General features: G+C 47.5%; 2 protein-coding genes and 2 pseudogenes across 4 annotated transcripts in view; 3 read left to right on the forward strand and 1 right to left on the reverse strand.

Annotated features, from left to right (window-relative positions):
- TMEM178B (transmembrane protein 178B) overlaps positions 1 to 25,198 on the reverse strand; it is a 518,981-nt gene that overhangs the window by 359,125 nt on the left and 134,658 nt on the right. The window lies entirely within an intron of this gene.
- LOC134939001 (5S ribosomal RNA) lies at positions 4,416 to 4,535 on the forward strand (annotated as a pseudogene).
- LOC134933625 (E3 ubiquitin/ISG15 ligase TRIM25-like) lies at positions 8,650 to 11,660 on the forward strand. Its single transcript, XM_063928965.1, has one exon. The coding sequence runs from the start codon at positions 8,653 to 8,655 to the stop codon at positions 10,246 to 10,248; it is 1,596 nt and encodes a 531-aa protein (XP_063785035.1). The 5' UTR covers positions 8,650 to 8,652; the 3' UTR covers positions 10,249 to 11,660.
- Positions 20,335 to 22,390, forward strand: LOC134933623 (E3 ubiquitin/ISG15 ligase TRIM25-like; annotated as a pseudogene).

Consider the following 25,198-nt stretch of genomic DNA (forward strand, 5'->3'; position numbering starts at 1 on the left):
GGTGCATTGGGGAGAGGTCTGGGGGCGCTGCGGGTACTGTACCTGCCAAAAAGGTAGTTGGAGGGTATGCAGTAACAGGGCCAGGACAGGGGTGACAGGGTCAGAACAGGGTTGACGGGGCCAGGACAGGGGTGACAGGGTCAGAACAGGGGTGACGGTGCCAGGACAGGGGTGACGGCGCCAGGACAGGGGCCAGGACAGAAATGACAGGGACAGGATAGGGGTGACAGGGCCAGGGTAGGGGCGGCAGGACAGGGACAGGGGTGACGGGGCCAGTATAGGGTTGACAGGGCAAGCACAGGGGTGACAGGGCCAGGATAGGGGTAACAGGGCCAGCATAAGGGTGACAGGGCCAGGATAAGGGTGAAAGGGCCAGGATAAGGGTGAAAGGGCCAGGATAAGGGTGGCAGGGCAAGGCCAGGGGTGACAGGGACATGACAGAACACAGGGCACAGGAGAGATTGGTATTAGGGACAAAACAGTGGTGACAGACAGATGTGTCTTACCGGAGTCACTGCTGCTGGCTGCTGCTGTTCCACTCCAACCTGTTGGGATCTGCTGCTGGTGGAGACCTGGCATGGCTGACTCTCTCAGGCTGGAGTCCTGCTTCCTCTGCCCGTCCGCATCCCTCCCCCCTCCTCAGTCACACACCGCAGACCTCGCGCAGCTGCCGGGCACTGTGGTAAGGGGAGACTGGAAATGACTGGTTAGCCCCCAGGAGATGCTGCGGCTGGAGGGAGGAGGGGGTCATAGCATGCACGTGGCGCGGACCTCGCGGCTGCCGGGCACTGTGGTAAAGGGAGACTGGGAGTGACTGGTTAGCTCCCAGGAGACGCTGCGGCTGGAGGGAGGAGTGGGTCAGAGCCTGCAAGCAGCTCGGATTTCTGTAGCGCTACCCGCCAGCTAAAGTGTGTGAATGAGCTGGGCGCACCCAGTGCCGTAACTAGGCATTTTAGCGCTGTGTGCAAGAACCGACATTGGCGCCCCCCCGTACAAGATAGGCGCAGTGCGCGCCGTAGGCGCTCGAAAAATATATAGGGGCGTGGCTTCACAGGGAAGGGGCGTGGCCACAAAATAATAGCAATTCATACTACGGTGCACAGTAGTCTCCATTATTCAAATTACGCTACACCAGGTAGAGCCCCTTTTATACATTACAGCAGACAGCGTCCCCCTTTTTACACATTGCGGCAGCCAGTCCCCCTTTTTACACATTGCGGCAGCCGGGACCCCTTTTTACACATTGCGGCAGTCGGGACCCCTTTTTACACATTGCGGCAGCCGGGACCCCTTTTTACACATTACGTCAGCCAGTCCTCCTTTTTACACATTGCGGCAGCCAGGACCCCATTTTACACATTGCGGCAGCCAGTCCCCCTTTTTACACATTGCGGCAGCCAGTCCCCCTTTTTACACATTGCGGCAGCCGGGACCCCTTTTTACACATTGCGGCAGCCGGGACCCCTTTTTACACATTACGTCAGCCAGTCCTCCTTTTTACACATTGCGGCAGCCAGGACCCCATTTTACACATTGCGGCAGCCAGTCCCCCTTTTTACACATTGCGGCAGCCAGTCCCCCTTTTTACACATTGCGGCAGCCGGGACCCCTTTTTACACATTGCGGCAGCCGGGACCCCTTTTTACACATTGCGGCAGACGGGACACCTTTTTACACATTGCGGCAGATGGGACCCCTTTTTACACATTGCGGCAGACAGGACCCCTTTTTACACATTGCGGCAGACGGGACCCCTTTTTACACATTGCGGCAGACGGGACCACTTTTTACACATTGCGGCAGACGGGACCCCTTTTTACACATTGCGGCAGCCGGGACCCCTTTTTACACATTGCGGCAGATGGGACCCCTTTTTACACATTGCGGCAGACGGTGTCCCCCAGAGAGAGAGAGAGAGAGAGAGAGAAAGAGAGAGAAAGAGAAAGAGAGAGAGACATACTTACCTTCTCCCCGCTGACAGGCTCCTCGTGCAGCTTCCTCTCGGTGCAGGCAGTGAGCGAGGTGAGAAGGAGGAGGAGGGAGGGGGAGCAGGGAGCCGCAGCAGCGCTATTTGATTGGTAGTAAGCGCCGCTGCAGCATCCCCCTCTCCTTCTGTATTGGCTGCCTGGCGCTGCTGTGGATGCTGGGATGCATCCCAGCATCCACAGCAGCGCCAGGCAACCAATACGGAAGGAGAGGGGGATGCTGCAGCGGCGCTTACTACCAATCAAATAGCGCTGCTGCGGCTCCCTGCTCCCCCTCCCTCCTCCTGCCCGGTGCTGCTCTCTCCTCTAGCGCGGCTGCGGCGCACGGCGCAGAGACTTCAGAGGCGGCATGTAATGAGTCAATTTGACTCATTACATGCCGCTGGCCGTGCGCCCCCAGGGCAACTGCGCTGTGTGCCAAGCCCCCTTGGCACACACGTAGTTACGGCCCTGGGCGCACCTCACTGTGGGTGGCAGCGCTGCAGCTAGCGGTGGGGTTGCCGGGGCTGGAGATAACAGAGACAGTACGGAACCAGCACAGCGGCAAGTGCCCCACAAAACTGCAGCTAAGAAGCGTGGAGTGTGCCAGAAAGTGACGCTCCTCCGCGCCAGAGAGACCCTGCTGAGTATGCCGATGTGGGGGGTCAAGCACACAGTGAGCCGGTGCCCGTCTGTCTGTATGACATACCCCTCACACACACCCATACCTCCCAAATGTCCCGATTTTCGCGGGACAGTACCATTTTTTGGGGTCCATCCCGCTGTCCCACCCGCGGGTCGCAGTGTCCCGCGGTGGGGGGGGGGGGGGGTTGGAAAGCTCCTGTACTCGCTGTTCTGCTTAGCAGAGCAGCGGTGAATAGTGGAGACAGAGGGAGAGGGGGCATCAGGGGGTACGGATTAAGGGGGGGTTCCAGCAGCAGAGCCGGATTAAGGGGGGGGGGCAGGAGGTACGTACCGTTGGCCCCACAGTTTTAGGGGGGCCCCCGGCTGGAGTAGCTCTGTCCCAGCTCAGAAGCTCCCCCCCCCCCCGTCCTGCCAGCAACAACGGCAGCATTGCGCTACAGTCAGCACACGCTGCTGCGTGTTGGCAGGTCTGTGGTGTTACAGGGAGGCAGCAGTCTCCCTGCTTTCTTCTACCTGTGCGGGTGTGTAGGGGGGAGCGACCACCTCCTCTGGATTTAGCCCTAGCTGAGGGGCGCGATTAGGCCACGCCCCCAACCCCACAGCAGGCACAGCAATGAGATAGGGCTCCCCTGTCTCAAGTGCCCTGGGCCCCCTGGACTCATAATCAGCCCCTGGGGGCATGCCAGCAGCTCACAGTGTGCTGGGCATGCCCCCTCACTGACGAAAACGGGGGCCCTCCCGTGAAGCCACGCCCCCTTTTTGCAGAGTGTGTGTCCCTCCTTCTGCCTGAAGAAAGCTCCTGCAGAAAGCTGGGAGGTATGCACCCCTGCCTGTGCCATGCCCATACTATCTGCTTCTGCTCCTAGTCTCCTATAGATTTGGCCAGATCTGTGACTCATTTGACTAACTCCGCCCACTGTTTTGACTCCGCCCAGCGTTAGCAAATGAAGCACAAGTCACAGATCTGGGCTATTATATAGGAGATCAGGGTGTTCCAAAGTGGTCTCATCCAAGTATCAAACCTGTCCACCGCTATATAGCATTAATGCTCAGATGCAATTAAGCACCATTCGTGGAATACATCCGCAATTAGATGCTTGTCACTGATTGGTATGGTCACCTTCAATCATAGTTTTTGGAAAAAGCATATGTTAGAAGGGCAAATAATAATTAGATGAGTATACCATCTATGTGTGGTAATTAACCAACTGCATACCCTGCATAGGTACACATAGATGGTATACTCATCTAATTATTATTTGCCCTTCTAACATATGCTTTTTCCAAAAACTATGATTGAAGGTGACCATACCAATCAGTGACAAGCATCTAATTGTACAGGTTTGGTACTTGGATGAGACCACTTTGGAACACCCTGATACTACAATATTTGTTCTCATTTTTGTTTATTTCAGAGATTTTGTATACCAATGGTGGATCTTTGGTTGTGAGAAAAACACAGATACTAACCCACTAACTATAAAGGATTCTTTGTAGTAATTCCCCTGTTCTTTCTTGGTGATTAATTTATGCTTATTACTGTCTTATTTAGACAGCACAACCAAGAATGATTTTGTTATCTATATACAATTGACTGGTGTATAGTACAATACAAATAAGGAAGGATTCACTTTGATTGGATATTTATGGCCTTGATACTTGTTTGCCATACAATTGTCATATCCAATCTGCACTTTTTGAGCCTGCCGTTCACATGTGTGTCTGTCCTTCTTTCATTTTTCTTGTTGAAAATATGAACGATTCCATTTCCAATACAAAGTGACAAATGAAAGGGCTAGCTTAAGAAATTGCGGACATACCCCACTGGAGATGCCCAATCTCTTCCGATCTTGGAAGCTAAGCAGTGGAGGGCCGGACCAGTACTCGGATGGGAGACCACCTTGGAACATCCTGGTACTGCAAATAAATTTTGCTGCCCAATTCTAAGTCACAGATGGGTACTCGGATTCATATGACCTATGATTTAATTCCCTGCAACTACTTTTTCCATTTGGGATTTTTGCAGTATGAATGATGGTCATATATTCACTTGACAGACACCATTGAGACTAGTAGGTGTTTCCCCCCCCCCCCCCCCTTTTTTGTGAATTCTAAAGCTTTTCCGGCTTACATTATATTATAGCAATTTTCGCTAATTATTTACTAAATTGATATAGATATTTTTTGCACAATAGTCTTGAATCACATAGAATAAGTTTTGAACTCCGATAATTCTATATATTTTTAACAAGAATCTATTAAAATCATGATTTTACCAGTTTAAGACATGTATACAATCTAGTTCCTCTGAGTTAGAGTGCTCCCAAACAAGAGTCTACTTCTTTTTCCATTTCTCTTATTTGGTATTTTTCTCATGTATAGTTTGGAGCAGAGAAGGGAAAGGGGGGCAGGGCTGCCATCAGAAATTGTGGGGCCCGGGACTGACAAAATAGACAGGGCCCCCTGACCCCCCACCCCCCACCCCCATTCAAGTCTTCATAAATAGCACAGGTTATGTACTATAAATAGACAGTTTTATTATAAACAAATATTGTTAAATAAAACAATGGCATAAATCAGGTAAATCAATACAACATTTGTGATATGTGCAGTCTCTTGTAAGAATACATTATATTAATATTAAATAGTCTCTGCAGGGTGGCACATCATTCAAAAAGCTTTGTTTTACAGTAGCTTATAATTGATAGACAGCTAGATCACAGTAGCAGGTGACAAGAAATGCTGTTATAAAATGGAGATGGATCCTAGCAGTCCTGGTGAAGAGGAGCAGCAGCCTGTGGTGTGTTACATGATTTTCTTGTCACCAGCTATTATCTAACTATCAATTATAAGCTAAAAGTTTTTTTTTTTATCAAAGAATCTGTTTTAAAACCTTTAAAAAAAAAGGGGATGGGGGGAGGGAGTGCCAGGTGTGGTGACCTGTGAGAGGCATTCGCGGTAACCTGCGAGAGACATTTGTGGTAACACAGCACAGGTTATACATTGCAATATACCATACAAACCTGGTCTTGCTGTGTCTTGTGTCCGTCCATCCGTCACACTCTCCGTGTCCCACTCCTCTGCTCAGTCCTGCGGGCCGGCTCCAGCCTCCTCTTCTCTTCCCCATCCGTCACATCGAGGTACACTCGGTTCCAGTCCACTCCGTCCACCGCTCCTCAGTGCAGCCGCTGCGACGGGTGGCAGCTCCTCTTCACTGGTGCGGCGCGACATGACGTCACATCGCGCTCTACAACAAACTTTATTTACAGGAGAGCGACAACCGAGCTGGCTTCTCCTGCAGGAACTGCTGTACGGGGGCTGGGCGGTAGCCCGCGGCACAGCGTCGGCGGGAGAACAGGCAGGGGCAGCAATAGCAGCCGGTGGTATGAGCGGCCCGGGCCCTCCACTCTCTGTGAGAGTGGCCGGGCCCGGGACAAGTGTACCCAGGGTACCCCCTTGATGGCGGGCCTGAACGGGGGACATGATAGAAACTTTCAAATATACAAAAGGTTTTAACAAAGTTCAGGAGGGAAACATTCTCCAAAGGAAGAGAAGTATTAGAACTCGAGGACATACACTGAGACTGGAGGGAGGCAGGTTTAGGGGAAATGTAAGGAAAAATTACTTCACAGAAAGGGTAGTGGATAAGTGGAATAGCCAGAGGTGGTAGAGGCTTATATTCAATTGAAGTCGAAAACTGCCGTCTGTCGAAAAGACGGCAGTTTTTGACTTTTTTTTAGGTCGGAAGGGGTTCCAACCTATTCAATATTTTCGACAAGTTGAAAAATTCGACTTGTCGAAAAGCACGTGCATCGGCGGTATAGCTGCCGATCCACGTGCTTGTGTTGAAAATGGGGCCAAAACCGACAGGTTTTGGCCCCCTTTTCGACCATCTCAGTCCGACATCAAAAGATGTCGGACTGAGATGCGGACCCAGAGGAGGAGAGGGGGGAGAGACGCAGGGAGACGGGGACTGCCGCGGGCAGCAGAAGAGATCAGCGCTACAGCACAGCACTGCAGAAGGATGTCACGCAGCCACGCCGCTCACGGCAGCGTCCACCCGGCTCCAGCAAGCTTGCTGGAGCCGGGTGGACACTGCCGTGAGGTCGGGCGGCTGTGTGACATCCTTCTGCAGCGCTACTGTAGCGCTGATCTCCTCTGGCTGCCGGCGGCTGTCCCCCGCTGGTCTCCCCCCCCCTCTCCTCCTGTGGGTTCCTCATCTCAATTCGACTTGAAAAAGTCGAATTGAGATGAGATTGAATAGTGGTTGTCGGATCCATTCCCACAAATGCATGTCGGAATGGATCCAACGCCAATTGAATATACCCTGAAGACTGTAGAGCAATTAAAACATGCTTGGGACAGGCATATGAATATCCTTACAAAGAATTAAGGTTCAAAAAGGGTTGAGATTACCTAAAGGATAAAAAAAAAGATGCAGACTAGATGGGCCAAGTGGTTCTTATCTGCCGTCAAATTCTATGTTTCTATGTTTATGTTTCTGTGCATATAAACGGCGCTACTACTGTGGATATTATGTGTAAGGGGCAATACTACTGTGGGCATTATGTGTATAAGCGGTGCTACTACTGTGGGCATTATGTGTATAAGCGGTGCTACTACTGTGGGCATTATGTAAGGGGCAATACTGCGTGGTGTAACTTATATAAGGGGTACTACTGTGTAGCGTAACGTGAATAAGGAGCGCTACTATGTGGTGTAATATGAATCAAGGGTACTGTGTGGCCATGCCCCTTCCTTGTGAGACCACATCCCTTTTTGTCAGCACGTACCTTAGGTGCGTGCTGTCCCTTAGTAAAGTGTGGGAGGGCGCAAATTTATAATTTGCATGAGGGCGCCGAAAACCCTAGCACCGGCCCTGAATACAGATACAGTGCATCCGGAAAGTATTCACAGTGCTTCAATTTTTCCACATTTTGTTATGTTATAGCCTTATTCCAAAATGGAATAAATTCATTTTTTCACTCAAAATTCTACACACAATACCCCATAATGACAACGTGAAAAAAAGTTTTTGGGAGATTTTTGCAAATTTATTATAAATAAAAAACTAAGAAATCACATGTACATCAGTATTCACAGTCTTTGCCATGAAGCTCAAAATTGAGCTCAGGTGCATCCTGTTTCCACTGATCATCCTTGAGATGTTCATACAGCTTAATTGGAGTCCACCTGTGGCAAATTCAGTTGATTGGACATGATTTGGAAAGGCACACACTTGTCTATATAAGGTCCCACACTTGACAGTACATGTCTGAGCACAAACCAAGCATGAAGTCAAAGGAATTGTCTGTAAGTCTCAAGCCACAAATCTGCGGAAGGGTACAGAAAAATATCTGCTGCTTTGAAGGTCCCAATGAGCACAGTGACTGGGGTGACGGTTCATCTTTCAGCAGGACAACTACCCTAAGCACATAGCCAAGATATCAAAGGAGTGGCTTCAGGACAACTCTGTGAGTGTCCTTGAGTGGCCCAGCCAGAGCCCAGACTTGAATCTGATTGAACATCACTGGAGAGATCTGAAAATGGCTGTGCACCCACACTTCCCATCCAACCTGATGGATCTTGAGAGGTGCTGCAAAGAGGAATGGGTGAAACTGCCCAAAGATAGGTGTGCCAAGCTTGTGGCATCATATTCAAAAAGACTTGAGGCTGTAATTGCTGCCAAAGGTGCATCAACAAAGTATTGAGCAAAGGCTGTGAATACTTATGTACCTGTGATTTCTTAGTTTTGTATTTTTAATACATTTGCAAAAACCTCAAAAATAACTTTTTTCATGTTGTCATTATAGGGTATTGTGTGTAGAATTTTGAGGGGAAAAAATGAATTTATTCCATTTTGGAATAAGGTTGAACTTGTAACATAACAAAATGTGGAAAAAGTGAAGCGCTGTGAATGATTTCTGGATGCACTGTATAATGTGACTAGCAAGCTCAGCCTCGCCCTGTGTGCAGAATGTGACCCCACCGGTATCTGAGTGTCAGAGACTTTCACTTTCATTTCTCTCTCCTGCTTCCAGCGATGGCGTCTGCTGATCTGAGACAGGAGCTGGACTGTTCCATCTGCCTGAGCATTTATACAGATCCAGTAACCCTGAGATGTGGCCACAACTTCTGCCGGGTCTGTATTGATCGTGTGCTGGATACACAGGAGGGGGCTGGAGCTTATACCTGTCCTGACTGCAGAGCAGAGTGTCAGGAGCATCCTGCACTGATACGGAACATTCCTCTGTGTAACATAGTGGGGAGGTTCCTGTCTACTCGGCCAGATCAGGAGGAGACTGGGATCTTCTGCACTTACTGCATTCACTCTCCTGTACCTGCTGCTAAATCCTGTCTGCTGTGTGAGGCTTCTCTGTGTGATAATCACCTGAGAGTACACAGCAAGTCAGCAGAACACGTCTTATGTGATCCCTCCACTGCCCTGGGGAACAGGAAATGCTCTGTACATAAGAAGGTCCTGGAGTATTACTGCATTGAGGACGCTGCCTGTATCTGTGTGTCCTGCTGTCTGATTGGGGAACACAGAGGACATCAGATGGAGTCGTTGGATGAGGCCTCTGAGAAGAAGAAAGAGAAGCTGAGGAATGTTCTGCAGAAACTGACCACAAAGAGAGCAGAGACTGAGAAAAGAGTCCAGAGTCTGCAGGAGCGCAGGAGAGAAGATCAGGGAAAAGCAGCTGGTGTAACAGAGAGAGTCACTGCCCTGTTTAGAGACATCAGGAGACAGCTGGAAGACCTGGAGAAGAGAGTCCTGAGTGAGATCTCTGGGCAGGAACAGCGCGTTTCACTCTCAGTCTGTGATCTGATCCAGCAGCTGGAAATAAAGAAGGACGAGCTGTCCGGGAAGATGCTTCACATTGATGAGCTGTGTAACATGTCTGACCCAGTGACTGTCTCACAGGAACCAGACACAGGTGACTTGTGTGATACTGAGGACGCAGAGAGACATGATAACAAGGTCCACGGTGCAAGAGATCTGGATGTGGGTCTCATCTCAGGGACATTACACACATTATCTGATATAATAACAGATATAAATATAGGGATCTATGCGCAGGAAGCTACAGACCTGGTACTGGATGTAACCACAGCTGGTAATAATTCTATACATATATCAGGTGACAGGAAATCTGTATCGTGGTCAGATATAAAGCAGAATCGCCCAGTAACACCAGAGAGATTTCAGTATAATCAGGTAATAACTACCAGGAGATTCTCCTCAGGGCGACATTACTGGGAAGTGGATGTCAGTAAATCAGTAAGATGGAGGGTGGGGATGTGTTATCCCAGTATAGACAGGAGAGGAGCGCAGTCAGCCATTGGATATAATAACAAGTCCTGGTGTCTGTGTAGGTATTATAATCAGTACTCAGTGATACATGACAGGACAGAGATCCAGTTACCTGCCAATATCCTCTGTGACAGAGTGAGGGTATGTCTGGATTATGAGGCAGGACAGCTGTCCTTTTATTCTCTGTGTGACCCCATCAGACACTTACACACCTACACTGCCGTCCTCACTGAGCCCCTCCATGCTGCATTATTGGTACGGGAAGGTTCTATAAACATTTCTAGTAGAGTCATGAAAGAAATTCCCTCAGGGAGTGAAACTTGACTGGTTCAAGTTGCAGCCAATAGGATGAAGCAGTGGGTGGAGCTATAGCTGCTCTCCTGCTTTGCGCTATATATTGTATTACCAGGTGTCCCATTATCACAGATTTCAGGAAACTATAGATTGTTGATGGTTTTAACCATCAAAATAAACTATTGATGGTTGAAAGAAAACTGGGTAACTTGGGCGCTATTGAATAGTGTGTTTGTTATAGGCTGAGCACAGTTTGCTCCTGTTGCTGAGTTGAATAGTCCAGGGCCGGATTAAACAGGGGGGCTCCGATGGAAGGTGGGGGATGTATATTAGATTGTGCATACCTCCCAACATGTCCCATTCCAGGAGGGACAAAACGCTCTCTACCTGGATTTCCACTTAATATACGATTGGCGTCACCTGTGTTGAACTATTTAATTGATAAGAAAGGTACTTTAACACAGGTGATTGCAATCATAAATTAAGAAGGAAGTCCAGTTATAGAGCATTTTGTCCCTCCTGGAATGGGTCATTGTGGGAGGTATAGATTGTATATATTAAATTTAAACCAATGGTGTATATTAGTTTTAACAAATAGTTTAATAATGCCTGGGGGTACTGTTTATAGCTCCATCTAATTGAAAGATAACTATTTTATAAACTTTTCTTGTAGTGGAACAAAGACAACTTAACCTTAAAATATACAAAGAAAAATAAAATAATTTATCTTGTCACATGCAAGAATAGCAGCAGCCTCTGTATTACTTACACACTGGGACAGGACTCAGGAGGACTCTGTCTCTCTCCATCTCTAAATGGTTTAGTTGAATAACAGATTACTCAGGACTCAGACACCTAGGCTGGGAGGAGGAGAAGCTGGGATCCCTGTGTCACTTACAGCTCTCTCCACCCTTCTATCTCTCCTCTGGTCAGAAAGCTCTGTCAGTAGCTCATGAAACATTATATTCCTGTGTCTCTGCCTGCACTGCATACTGTCTTGCTCGCATTCTGGTTGCTGGTTCTGCTGCTGCTTAAGGGGGAAAGCTAGTGATGTCAGTGTGCTCTGACAATGAGGGGCCCGGGGTACAGTATGCCCTGCACCCCCCCCCCCCCCCCCCCACCCCACCTTAATCTGGCTATGGAACAGTCTGTGCATGCCCACGAAGATAATGCAAGCATTTGCACCAATGCAGACATGCGTGTACCCGGAACTAACATTACCTTTCTACGGAAGAGGCAGAATAGGGGCGTGGCCAGGCATTCTTGATAATAATGTGTGTGTACCCAATTGCTAATCGCTTGCTGTGATGTGTGTCTGACCGCCCTGTGCTATTAACTGCTGGGATTTCATTTCCACCAGTCTAAATGATGCTGTGTCAGGAGTGGGCTTATCTGTCACATTTATATAATATCGGTAATAAATCTAACATTTTAATCTAAAATTTGCTTCTTCTTTTTTTCTATTATTGTGACTTTAGCAATACACTGTGTATTAGAGATGGCCATCGTCCATTGATGATTCAAAACAATTGATGGTCTATGGCCGATGTCAATTACTTTTGCCCAGATGGTTTCCCACCATCGATGGTACTGGTAGTCATATCCCCCCCCTAGCTAATGGTTTTCACTAACACTGGCAGCGAAGCTACTAGTCTGTCACTACGCAGCTTGTTATACAGTTCAGCTGCAGCTATCAGGATGGGTGGGCCCTTCGCTGGCCTGACACCTCCCTGGCCCGCCCACTTCTAGCAGGGCACTGGCTGCTGACTTGACAGCTAAGTTGTCAGTCAGCAGCCTCGACCAGTCCCCTCGCCCACTGTATGTTCATATGCGGGCAAGGCGGCATGGTCTCCCTCCCTGCCTGTCAGTCAGTCACACGCTGAGCTGGCCCTTTGCTCTGAGTCCGGTGGAGCAGCCGGGCACGTTAAGCATGGAGGAGCTAGACCACAGAAGGAAAGACTTTGGAGGGTTTGCTTTGGGAATCTGGGCGCATGCACAAAACTGCGATGGTAGGAACCATCGATGGTATGATATAGCATAGTTTTCGTTTCCCATCAATGGCAACCATCAATGGGAATCACACCGATGGCCATCCTTACTGTGTAGGAGCTTCTATCTATCTATCTATCTATCTATCTATCTATCTATCTATCTATCTATCTATCTATCTATCTATCTATCTATCTATCGTACCCCAATAGCTGTTTTCTGGTTGTGCATCAAAATGAAGGTCAAAAAGGATACTGAGTTATTTACGGAGATCTGGTCTTCAAAAAAATGGCTGCTAGCCAGTCAGTAATTGAGACGCACTGTAAAGTGGAAGTGAATTCACCTGACACAGATGTACTCACGGCTTTATTCAGCAAGTGCCTTCCACAGAATGAATAAGCCTGGAGATCTCCTGAGCTAATAAGCCACAGGTAATAGAGTTATGTGCTATGAGATGTCTACATAGACAGTCAGATGGAGAAACTGTGTCGGTGGTGTGCCGATGATGGTGACATGGAGCTCGTCTGACACTTGCACACAGTTGCTGGTACCATAAATTCAAAAGAGCTGCCACAGAATTTTGTAGCACCATGCAATGCCCTCTACTCTACACATAGACTTATCATACTATGGCCCAGATTTATCAAGCTTTGGAGAGTGATACATTGCAGTGTTATTTTCAAATACAGCCTGTAACATGGCAGTTGGGAGCTGATTGGTTGGTACTTTATCACCGTGCAATTTATCATTTTCCAAGGCTTGATAAATCTGGGCCTATCCCTTTAAACTTGGACACCTGCAGTACGTTTTACACTGGTTCTGAGGCTGCTGACTTCATGCTTGCGTTATACCTGGTTTAATCAGCCACAGAACCTGTGTAATCCATGAGCGTCACAGTTTAAAGGGGGTGGTATGGTAAGCCTATCTATACACCCAAACTTTGGGGATCTGAGGAGAACCGAGTCCTGGCTCGAATCACATTTGGGAATCCATTTGGGTCTTCCCTCGAGCTCAGAACTCAGGTTTGAAAAACCGAATCTGGGGTTTTGGATTTTACGTAAGACCCTCCCTCGTGATTTCAGGAGAGTATATGGTGAGGTGGGCTAATTTGACTGGAAATAGCTGGAAATGAATGTTACTGATGCCAGTAATACTATTGTAACAAAACAAGTCTAGATACCTGGGTTTAGCTGGTTTTAGCATTTTTTAAAAGAAACCCACATCCAAAACAAAAATACGATTCAGAGCCAAAACCAAAACACAGCCGTCTGTACACACCTGTAATATACAGTATATATATAACTGAATATCATACATTTGTTTAAACCTTAACAACACACAATCTAATACTATATACACCAACAATTATAGTGAAACCAGAAATATTATCTTAAATTTGTAAATAGTAAATTATATTTCCATATTTTATTGCCTTATCATTTTGGTAAAAGTAAGAGTCCAGATCTGACCAGGAGGGGAGGGAGTGGTGGGGTTTAAAGGGGGAGGTCTGATCTGGTGACACAGAAAAGTATTGGGAATGACAGAGTATTATTATAATCATATCTCACATCAAACACACTCCATAATTAATACCCAAACCCCCAGCTCCATGTAAAATGTAAAAGCAGTAGCAGTCCATACATGGCCTAGTGATTATTTATCTGTTCTGACGCATCCGCATGGGACCACAGACAGCGTCCCTGCCAAGTACTGGTCATGGGGGTCATTCCGAGTTGTTCGCTCGTTATTTTTTTCTCGCAACGGAGCGATTAGTCGCTAATGCGCATGCGCAATGTCCGCAGTGCGACTGCGCCAAGTAAATATGCTATGCAGTTAGGAATTTTACTCACGGCATTACGAGGTTTTTTCTTCGTTCTGGTGATCGTAATGTGATTGACAGGAAGTGGGTGTTTCTGGGCGGAAACAGGCCGTTTTATGGGTGTGTGCGAAAAAACGCTACAGTTTCTGGGAAAAACGCGGGAGTGGCTGGAGAAACGGGGGAGTGTCTGGGCGAACGCTGGGTGTGTTTGTGACGTCAAACCAGGAACGACAAGCACTGAACTGATAGCGCTGGAAGAGTAAGTCTCGAGCTACTCAGAAACTGCACAGAGAAGTCTTTTCGCAATATTGCGAATCTTTCGTTCGCAATTTTGATAAGCTAAGATTTACTCCCAGTAGGCGGCGGCTTAGCGTGTGCAATGCTGCTAAAAGCAGCTTGCGAGCGAACAACTCGGAATGAGGGTCATGGAGAGGTCATGACCCGGCGAGTATCATATTGTCTGGATTGGCACAAATGGCACTTGGCCATGAGAGTCTCTCAGAGAAAGAAGCAATGTAATATGTATTGTGTCAGCCAAATTGCTTCTGAATCAAAGTGAATTTAAAGAGCATTGGGGCCTGATGCAGAGCAGGACAGTAATGCAGCTGCAAGTGTGATTTTCTCCGCACCGCAACCGCAGATATCAGTAAGTGACGCTGCCGCTCAGAAATAGAAAGAGACGCCCACCGGAGCTTCCGCAACTCATTCGCAATTGCGTACACATTCGCAGCCTATATGCAAGAACAAGGAACATGGGGCTGAAGGGTAGTCCTATGGCTAGACAGACTGCACCCGACAGTAGCGACGCAGGCACCATGTTTCTGTACGTAGGAGCTCGCAGCTGACGTCAGATCCACTTCCTGAAAACGGTCATGATACGCCTGCGTTTTCCCAACCGCTCCCCGTTACCTCCCCCAAACGTTCCCTTCCTGTCAATTACTTTGCAAACAGATCCGCATTGCCTGTGGGATCGCAGCAGCAACTTGACGCATGTGCACTACAATTGCAGCCTGCCGATAATTGCTCAGTAGCGTGGAACATCGGCCATTGCATACAACTGAATCAGGCCCATTGTACGGTGCCTGATAGGGAAACTCAAGGTCCAGTTCTTGCATTATTGGTATGGGTTGGGAATGGGATCCTGGCAGTCGGGATCCCGGCGGTCATAATACCGACGCCGGGATCCCGACCGCCTGAATGCCGGTAGGGGGGCAAGCGCAACAAAGCCCCTTGCGGTTTCACTGCGCATGCCACACTGCAACCAGAACTACAGAATTGCTGGGTGCATCAGCCGCCCCTGGTTTTACCAACACATTTTGATTCCTTATCCTATGAAGTTACTGATATGACTATTTTACTTACAGTTATCTCTTTAATGCAGATGAAACATGGCGGAGGTTTGGGCAATGGTGTGCTCTGGCAACTAGAGCAGGAGGAGTGGGGCTAAAGTTGCCATGGTGACAACATAGTTGAATCTGAGGCTGGATCTGTAGGTCCGACCTGTTCTATAAGTAGAATAATGCAACCCCAGGATGAGGTGGCGAGACTGTGCCAGGCTGTGTAGTGTGCACATTATCCACATTTCATTATGATAGCTCATACACACACCTCCCAACTGTCCCAATCGTGGTGGCACAATCCCTAATCATGGACCTTGCAGGGGGCGGGGTTTCTGAGCAGATTGGAGGAAGATTTTGGTGCATTGGGGCTGATTTTGGGAAGATTGGGATGGGCCTTTCTTTTGCGCCTCTAAACGGTGGGAGGTAAGTGGACGGTAGCATTGCTTATTATGGTCTGACTGTAAGTCACAATGTGATATCAACCTTAGTGGCTCTCAGAGACTACTGGAAGAGTAGGGAAATATTCCATAAGGTCCTCACTGCTGCCTGCTTCTCCAGTGAAGTGGAGGGGGGGAACGTCTGGGCCTCTTGATAATGTGCTTCACACTGAGGTAACAACCTTATAAATCCCCATTTTGTCTTCCATACCCAACTACACTTACCTTTCTTATTTCCATTTAAAAATGGCGTCCACTGCATCCAAGCCCCGGAATGTATCGCATTCTGGAGCTTGGTGTATAAGTGGTGAGTCGCCAAACCACAGAAAATGGCATTTTGGGGTGTTTGACCGTAAAATATGCATTGCTGCATCCCGCCCTGGAAGAATCAAATGCAGCTCACTTAAATAGAGAGATGTGGACGCACGCATCCTTCTTAGGAAACTGCCAGACCTATAAGGCAGAGAAATGCGTGAAGGTGGAATACACTGTGACCGTCTTCACATACAGAAACACTCCGCACAAACACTGGAGGCCAGCGGCCATTTATATAGCGTCCTGAGATAAGTCTGCGGCACGTCCAGTTACTGAAGAGGGTCTGCAAGATCGCTGAAATGGCAGAGATTCGGGACACGGCTCTGTGACAGCGGTGGCTCTATACAACCGACCCGCTCTATACACACAGCTGCTTCATGAGCCAGTTTTTTTATTATCACTCTCTACACTTGTTTTTTAATTGGGGTACCCCTGATTTTTAATAATTAACTCTAGACTGCAGAAGCCTGTAAGGAGCAAGACGCCATTCCACTTTTGCACACATAAGAAGTTTGGCTATTAAATAACGAGACTGATGCTACGTTTAATTATATTAAGTACATTTTAACTCCGGTCCCCCTCTATGGCCCTCATTCCGAGTTGATCACTAGCTGCCGTTGTTCGCTGCGTAGCGATCATCTAAAAAAACAGCAAAACTGCACATGCGTATGCACCGCAATGCGCACGCGCCTCGTACGGGTACAACAAGCATTGTGATTTTGCACAGGTTCTAGCGACGCTTTCAGTCGCACTGGCGGACGCAGGGAGATTGACAGGAAGTGGGAGTTTCTGGGTGTCAACTGACCGTTTTCTGAGAGTGTTTGGAAAAACGCAGGCGTGGCCGGGCGTTTGCTGGGCGGGTATCTGACGTCATTACCGTGTCACTCGTCGCAGCAATCATCGCACAGAATAAGTAACTACAGGGCTGGTCTAGTTCTGCACAAAATGTGTTTGCAGGCGCTCTGCTGCACAGGCGTTCGCACTTCTTCATAGCGAAAATACACTCCCCCGTGGGCGGCGACAATGCGTTTGCACGGCTGCTAAAAACAGCTAGGGAGCGATCAACTCGGAATGAGGGCCTATGTATGCCCCTCCTGCAACCACACACCGCTACATTATTATTTTCCATTGGTCAAAGCTAAGGAGGCCAATCCCGGGATCGGGTTCGGCAGGATCCCGGGATTTGGGCCCAAAAATGCCAGGATTTGAATCCCGGGATTGGAGCATCCAATCCCGGGATTCACGGGATTATACTGCGCATGCGCGGCGGTGGGAGGGTGGGTGTGTAAGTTTTACTACTTACTAATATTAGGCGGGCGGCAGCCATGAACAAGTTGAACGCGGCGGCACTTCAAATGTAGCGCCGGCCGCCAGCCAATCAGAGCTGGCGGACCGGCAGCCAATCAGGGAAGATGCAGCGGCAGCCAATCAGGAGCGACTGCTGCGGCCGCTTCCCTGATTAGCTACCGGTCCGCCAGCTCTGGTTGGCTGGTGGCCGGCACTTCATTTGAAATGCCGCCACGTTCAGTGTGTTCATGGTTGCCGCCCGCCTAATAGTAAGTACTATTACTTACACCCACCCTCTCTCCCTCCGTGCAGTCAGTGGTGCTCCCTACAGCCTTCCCCCCTCCCGCGCCGCTACCAACCCTCCCTGCCGCGACCTACACCCTCCCTCCTGAGTCCCGCACCGCTACCTACACCCTCCCTACCTCCCGCACCGCTACCTACACCCTCCCTACCTCCCGCACTGCTACCTACACTCTCCCTACCTCCCGCACCGCTACCTACACCCTCCCTCCAGCGCTGCTCCCTACAACTTTCTTTGATCCCTACTGCAATCCCGGGATCCCGGGAATCCCGAGATTGACCGTTTTTCAATCCCGAATCCCGGGATTGAAAAAACGGCCCAGGATTGGCCTCCCTAGTCAAAGCCATGCTATAACTCATTATCTGTGTCGTTTTCTTCTTTACCTCAGTAGCTGATTAAAAAAACGGGTTCCTTTGAGTACAGATGTGACTTTAGGGAAAAGAGAGAAGTCACACGGCGCTTTGTCTGGCGAGTATGGAGGGTGTTCTAGCACTGCAATCTGTTTCTCGGCCAAAAACTGCTTCACAGCGAGAGCTGTGTGGGCTGGTGCCTTGTCCTGATGGAGGATGACGCAATTTCTCCACAGCTCTGGCCTCTTTCTTCTGATTCTTTCCCGCAAAATTTCTAGAGCATTTCTATAGTAATGTTGAGTTACTGTTGCGCCTTCTGGTACCCAGTCTGCCAAAATAACCCTTGATATCAAAGAAAACAATTAACATGGCTTTAAATTTGGATTTGTTTTGACGTTCTTTCTTGGCGATGAGGGTGTTATTCAGTTCATGGACTGGAATTTTACCTCAGGATCATACTGGAAGATCTAGGTATCATCACAGGTAATAGCTTTATCTAAAAAAATGTGAATCTGCTTGAATGTGCTCCAAAATATCTGTACAAATTTGCTTTCAATTTAAAGCCTTGGACCCATTTTAGCACAAACTTTTGTCATGTTAAGATCTCGATTTAAACTTGCCCTTCCATTTCTTTGCCGATGTTCACCATATCTGCTGTCATTCCGATGTTGAGTCGACGGTCAGTTCGAAGAATTTTCTTAGTTTTTTCCACATTTTCGTTTGTATTTGATGTGCAAGGCCTTCCAGGACAGTCATCTTCTTCGACATCCTCATGAAAGTCACTAAATCTTTTGCGCCACTCAAACACACGTGCACATGACATATAATATATCCCATAAGCGTCGGTTAGCATGCGGAAAGATTCGATGGGCATTTTGTTCAATTTAACTAAATATTTTAAGTTAACAGGTTGCTCGAATTTTTTTACGACGCACGGGAAAACAACAACTTTTTCGAACACTGTATGACAGCAAACTGACTGTGCGAGTGGGGTGAAACTTGCAAAATCCAAGGTCAATGTTCCCCCGGTCCCTATTAACTCGCGCAGTATGGTTTATTTTTTTACAAGTACAGTCTTGTTATTTAATAGCCGCACCTCATATGTCTGGAGGAACCCACCTATAATAGGTATGTGACCTGTTTATATTTATACATCCCACAGTGGATACATTTTAGCATCTATTTGCCAGTATGCAGAACTTGATACAATTCTTACAGGTCTAAACTAACAAGTGCTCATTTTTGTGACCTATTGTTGTGGCCTATTAACTGTGTAATCATACCCTGCACAATTTCGATTTGATACAATGTATATTCCATTGGTACTGTACACACTCTCTAAGCTACTGTTTAGTTTGCTTATTTTGTGTTTTGTTGTAGGAATATTTTTTAAACGGACATTTAAAAATATGATTGCGCTTCACAGTGTCTGCTGGATGGATGTGGGACTCAGGGTCGACACCACTTAGGCCGACGGCGGTTGGTCGACACACCTTAGGTCGACACTGCAAATAGGTCGAGACGGACAAAAGGTCGACTTGAACAAGGTCGACAGTAAAAAAGGTCGACGTTAGTTTTTTATGTGTTTTTGGTGTTGTTTTCTTCGTAATGTGACCGGGAACCCCAATTAGTGCACTGTGTCCCCCTTGGGAAAGGTTACTATTCCCAAACGTAGCCCACGTGGATCGTAAAGTACTGTATGAAAAAGTAAAAAAAATCTAAAAAAAGTAAAAAACTCACGTCGACCTCTTTCCATGTCGACCTTTTGTCGGTGACGACCTATTTCTGGTGTCAACCTAAGGTGTGTCAAGCAACTGGTATCGATCTGGAGTCCGGATACCCTGCTGAATCTGGTGCTAGCTGGGGGTTAGTCCAGAACTGGGTATCAAATCCCTGCAGAGTATTTTGATATCACCGCTGTTTATTATCACCATCCTGATTCTTTATGTTATGAGTTTCTGTGTTAACTTATGTGCTGTGCTCTGCCCATATGGTTGCCTATATACTGTTTTGTGCTTATTTTTGTTTTGTATGTGTGTGTTGTATAACACTGAACACACTTCTGATAAACTCAACGTAAAAAAAAAAAGTTTCATGTAATTGCAATCACTTAAAGACTATGGGGCTGGAACGGCATCTCTGTGTGTTCCAGTACACATTACGCCCTAAGCACACATGTGACTACCAAGTTGCCGCTCCCTCTGTGTGCAGAATGTGACCCCACCGGTATCTGAGCGTCAGAGACTTTCACTTTCATTTCTCTCTCCTGCTGCCAGCGATGGCGTCTGCTGATCTGAGACAGGAGCTGGACTGTTCCATCTGCCTGAGCATTTATACAGATCCTGTAACCCTGAGATGTGGCCACAACTTCTGCCGGGTCTGTATTGATCGTGTGCTGGATACACAGGAGGGGGCTGGAGCTTATACCTGTCCTGACTGCAGAGCTGAGTGTCAGGAGCGTCCTGCACTGATACGGAACATTCCTCTGTGTAACATAGTGGGGAGGTTCCTGTCTACTCGCCCAGATCAGGAGGAGACTGGGATCTTCTGCACTTACTGTGTGGACCCTCCTGTACCTGCTGCTAAATCCTGTCTTCATTGTGAAGCTTCTCTGTGTGATAATCACCTGAGAGTACACAGCAAGTCAGCAGAGCACGTCTTATGTGATCCCACCTCTTCCCTGGGGAACAGGAAATGCTCCGTCCAAAAGAAGATCCTGGAGTATTACTGCACTGAGGACGCTGCCTGTATCTGTGTATCCTGCAGTTTGGCTGGAGAACATCGGGGACACAATGTGGAGATGCTGGATGAGGCCTCTGAGAAGAAGAAGGAGAAGCTGAGAAACGTTTTGCAGAAACTGACCACAAAGAGAGAGCAGAGGCTGAGAAAAGAGTCCAAAGACTGCAGGAGTGCAGGAGAGAAGATCAGGGAAAAGCAGCTAGTGTAACAGAAAGAGTCACTGTCCTGTTTAGAGACATCAGGAGACAGCTGGAAGACTTGGAGAAGAGAGTCCTGAGTGAGATCTCTGGGCAGGAACAACGCGTTTCACTCTCACTCTCTGATCTGATCCAGCAGCTGGAAATAAAGAAGGATGAGCTGTCCGGGAAGCTGCATCACATTGAGAAGCTGTGTAACATGTCTGACCCAGTGACTGTCTTACAGGAACCAGACGCAGTGGACTTGTGTGATACTGAGGACACAGAGAGACATGATACACAGGTCTGTGGTGCAGGAGATCTGGATGTGGGTCTCATCTCAGGAACATTACACACATTATCTGATATAATAACAGGTATAAATACAGGGATCTATGTGCAGGAGGATACAGAATTATTACTGGATATAACCACAGCTGGTAATACAATACAGATATTAGATGATAGGAAAACTGTATCCTGCTCACAAAGAAACCAGAATCGCCCAGTAACACGAGAGAGATTTGAGTATAATCAGGTAATAAGCACCAGGGGATTCTCCTCAGGGCGACATTACTGGGAGGTGGATGTTAGTAAATCAGTAAGGTGGAAGATAGGAATGTGTTATACTAGTATAGGCAGGAAAGGAGCGCAGTCACGTATTGGATATAACAACAAGTCCTGGTGTTTGAGGAGGTGTAATAATCAGTATTTTGTGCTACATGACAGTACAGAGATCCCTATAGGTGACGATATCCCCTGTGACAGAGTGAGGGTATATCTGGATTATGAGGCAGGACAGCTATCCTTTTATTCTCTGTGTGAGCCCATCAGACACTTACACACCTACACTCCCGCCCTCACTGAGCCCCTACATGCTACATTATTGGTACGGGAAGGTTTTATAAAGATATCTGGGGAAGTCAGGACCTGGGAGCAATCGCCATGATTAGCACAGAGCTAACGCAAGCCATTGCGCCAATGCAGACATGCACGCATATGTAAGGGGCGTGCATATGCAGAGCGAGTACTGTAATGAATTGGTTATGCAAATACGGCTCACTGTGCATACTCGCCTGCTAGGGGGCTTATCTTCTGTGCCTGCTACAGTGCAGGAGCAAAAATAGAATGGCTTCTTGTAAACCTGGTGCTGCTGATGCAGAGCCAGACACCTCTTGAGATGCTCTGCATATGGGCAGAAACACTTCAAGTGAGTTTTTCTTTAACCAAGTTACAGACATTTCTTGTCAAAATAATAAGTGTCTATACCCCAAATGTGAATAGCTTGCGGAGCTTTGTATTTGATGCCCTGTGCCCATTAATGATTGTATTTTCCCCAGTCTAAATAATACTGTGTTGGAATTGGGCTGATTCATCATCTTTATATAAAATCTGTAATAAATCTGCATTGTTGTTTTACCATTTTGACCTTAGAAATACATTTTTGTAGGCGCTTTCATATAGACAAGTAGCAGCAGAGCCGCCCCTAACCAATATGATGCCCTAGGCAAGATTTTGGCTGGTGCCCCCTAGCACCAACGCTGGTTCCGCCTCTGACCTTGCACCTCTTTCCCAGCACCATCACCCCTCACCCATAACAGTCCTTATTTTGGTGTTTGTACCCCCTATATTTTAAATAGGAACAGTTTGCACATTTGGCGCACAGCACAAAAAGGGGTGTGTTTTTGCTGGCAAGGGGCATGGCCACACAATAGTAACCCCAATTCCAATTACGCCACACAGTGCTGCAACTTTATTCACATTTTATCATGCGATAGTGTCCATAATGCATATTACATCCCACAGTAGTATCACTTTACCTTATAAACGTTACTCCTCACAGTAGAGCCCCTTATTCACATTACATCACACTGAATTGCTCCTTATTCACATTACACCACACCCTATTGCTCTTTATTCACATTAGATGACACAGTAGTGTCCTTTCTATACGCAACGCCACATAGTAGAGCACCTTATGCACATAATGCCACACATTAGTAATGCATTTATACACAATTCCACACAGTAATGCCCCTTACACATATGAGACACATTAATGTCCTTATAAACATAATGTGCCTTACACATTATGACAACCTTTATTAATGCCCTTTTACACATAATGTCCCTTACACATATACCACACATTATTAATGCCCTTATACACATAATGACACACATAGTGCCCCCTACACATTTGCTGCACATTATTAGTGCCCCTATACACATAATGACACATATACAGTAGTACCCTGTTACACATATGCCGCACATTATTAATGCCCTTGTACACCTAATGACACACATAGTGCCCCTTTACACATATGTTGCACATTATTAATGCATTTTTACATGACACACATAATGCTCCTTACACATATTCTGAACACTACTGCACAACCAACCCACTCACATGCACACAGCACTCACACTGCCACTGTGACCTCTGCCTCTGCTTGGATACAGATGTGTCCTCATAAATCTTGCCTCAATGCTAACGTCGGGCACCTTTTTTTATGAAAATGCATCTTATTTGCATTGCTATGTGGCTAGGATGCACAAGCAGCTTCTGCTGATTAAACTGATATGCAGCATGCCTATATACTGTGTGAGACTGTGGCTGTATCTGCATATGAAATGTTACATACAGAATATAGGCATGTCGCATATCATTTTAATCAGCAGAAGCTGCTGATGCCCCTAGGCATATCAAATGCCATAGGCAATTGCCTAGTTTGCCTATGCCTATGGCCGACTCTGAGTTTCAGTATATACATTGGGGAGTATCCTATTAGTAGCGGTACTTTATCACTGCTAATAGGATAGCCGGGAGCTTTCCTATTAGGCCCAATGTGGCCCGCTCCTCCCCCCGATGCCGGCAATATCGGGGATTATGCTTCAGGTGCCACAGCTGGTGTTTATATACATATACAGTATCAGGTGGCAGGAAAACTGCATCCTGGTCCAATATAATCCAGAATTTCATAGAAACACCAGAGAGATTTCAGTGTAATCGGGTAATAAGCAACAGGGGATTCTCCTCAGGGCGACATTATTGGGACGTGGATGTCAGTAAATCAGAGGTGTGGAGGGTGGGGATGTGTTACCTCAATATATGACTGATCCCCTCTCCTGCCGGGACCAGAATGATTTGCTGATGGACGGGTTGCTGACGGTTAGAATACTGACAGTGGCATCCCATCCATCAGAATCCCGACAGCCCCCCAGCAAGCTCCCTAACCCTCCTCTGCCCCCTACCCTTACCATCCCATGTGGGTGCCTAACCCTCCCCGGTGGTGCCTAACCCTAACCCTCCCTTCCCCGCTGCCTAAACCTAACCCTCCCCGCTTGATGCCTAACCCTAACCTCCCCTTCTATGTGCCTAACTCTAACGCTCCCTCCCCGGTCCTTAACCCTAACCTTCCCAGCCCTGCAGCCTAACCCTAGCCCCCCTTCTTCTGCCTAAACCTAGAGCAAAGAGCAAATGTAGAACCACTGCACAAAAGTGGAAGCGAGGAAGAGGCAAGTAACAGGCCAGTGAGCAAAACATCAGTAGTAGTGAAATTGATGGAAACACTATTAAAAGAAAGAAATGTGAATATCTCAAATCCAGCACCTTACACGATCCCAAACAGCATGTATTTACTGGGGGGAGATCATGCCAAACTAATTTTTATTGACTGGGTGAGTAAAGTAATAGATGAATGAGGGGCCGTCAATGTAGCATTGTAAAGCTTTAGTAAGACTTTTGATACAGTCTGCATAGCAGACTGCAAAATAAATTCAAAAGTGTGAGATTGGATTCTAGGATGATTGAATGGATAAGAACTTGGTTGCAGGATAGGAAACAGACAGTTTTAGCATATGGAGTGCAGTCTCAGGAGGGAAAGTTACCAGTGGTGTAACAAGTGGAGCTCGAGCTCCAGGCGCCGCTGGGGACAGAAGGCGCCGGCTCACTGCACAGCTGAGAGCCGGGATCTTGGGCAGGGGTAGGAGGAAATGACTAGAAGACAGGGAAGGGGTGGCCACCACACTGCCTGCATGTTGCAGATCACTGATTGCACAGTGCAGAGAGTCCAGTGCAGTGCAGTGCAGTGTGGTGTGTTGTTAGGGAAGAGGGGAGGTTTGAAGGCTTGTCAGAAGAACTTTCCTGGCTGTCAGGGATCTGCATTCAGTGATCTGGAACATGCAGGCAGTGTGGTGGCCACCTCTTCCCTTTCCTCA

This window comes from Pseudophryne corroboree, chromosome 6 (assembly GCF_028390025.1).
Source record: "Pseudophryne corroboree isolate aPseCor3 chromosome 6, aPseCor3.hap2, whole genome shotgun sequence".
Classification (NCBI taxonomy): Eukaryota; Metazoa; Chordata; class Amphibia; order Anura; family Myobatrachidae; genus Pseudophryne; species Pseudophryne corroboree.

Excerpts from the sequence above, each read along its gene's own strand:
- LOC134933625 (XM_063928965.1), top strand. The coding sequence starts at position 8,653 with ATGGCGTCTGCTGATCTGAGACAGGAGCTGGACTGTTCCATCTGCCTG.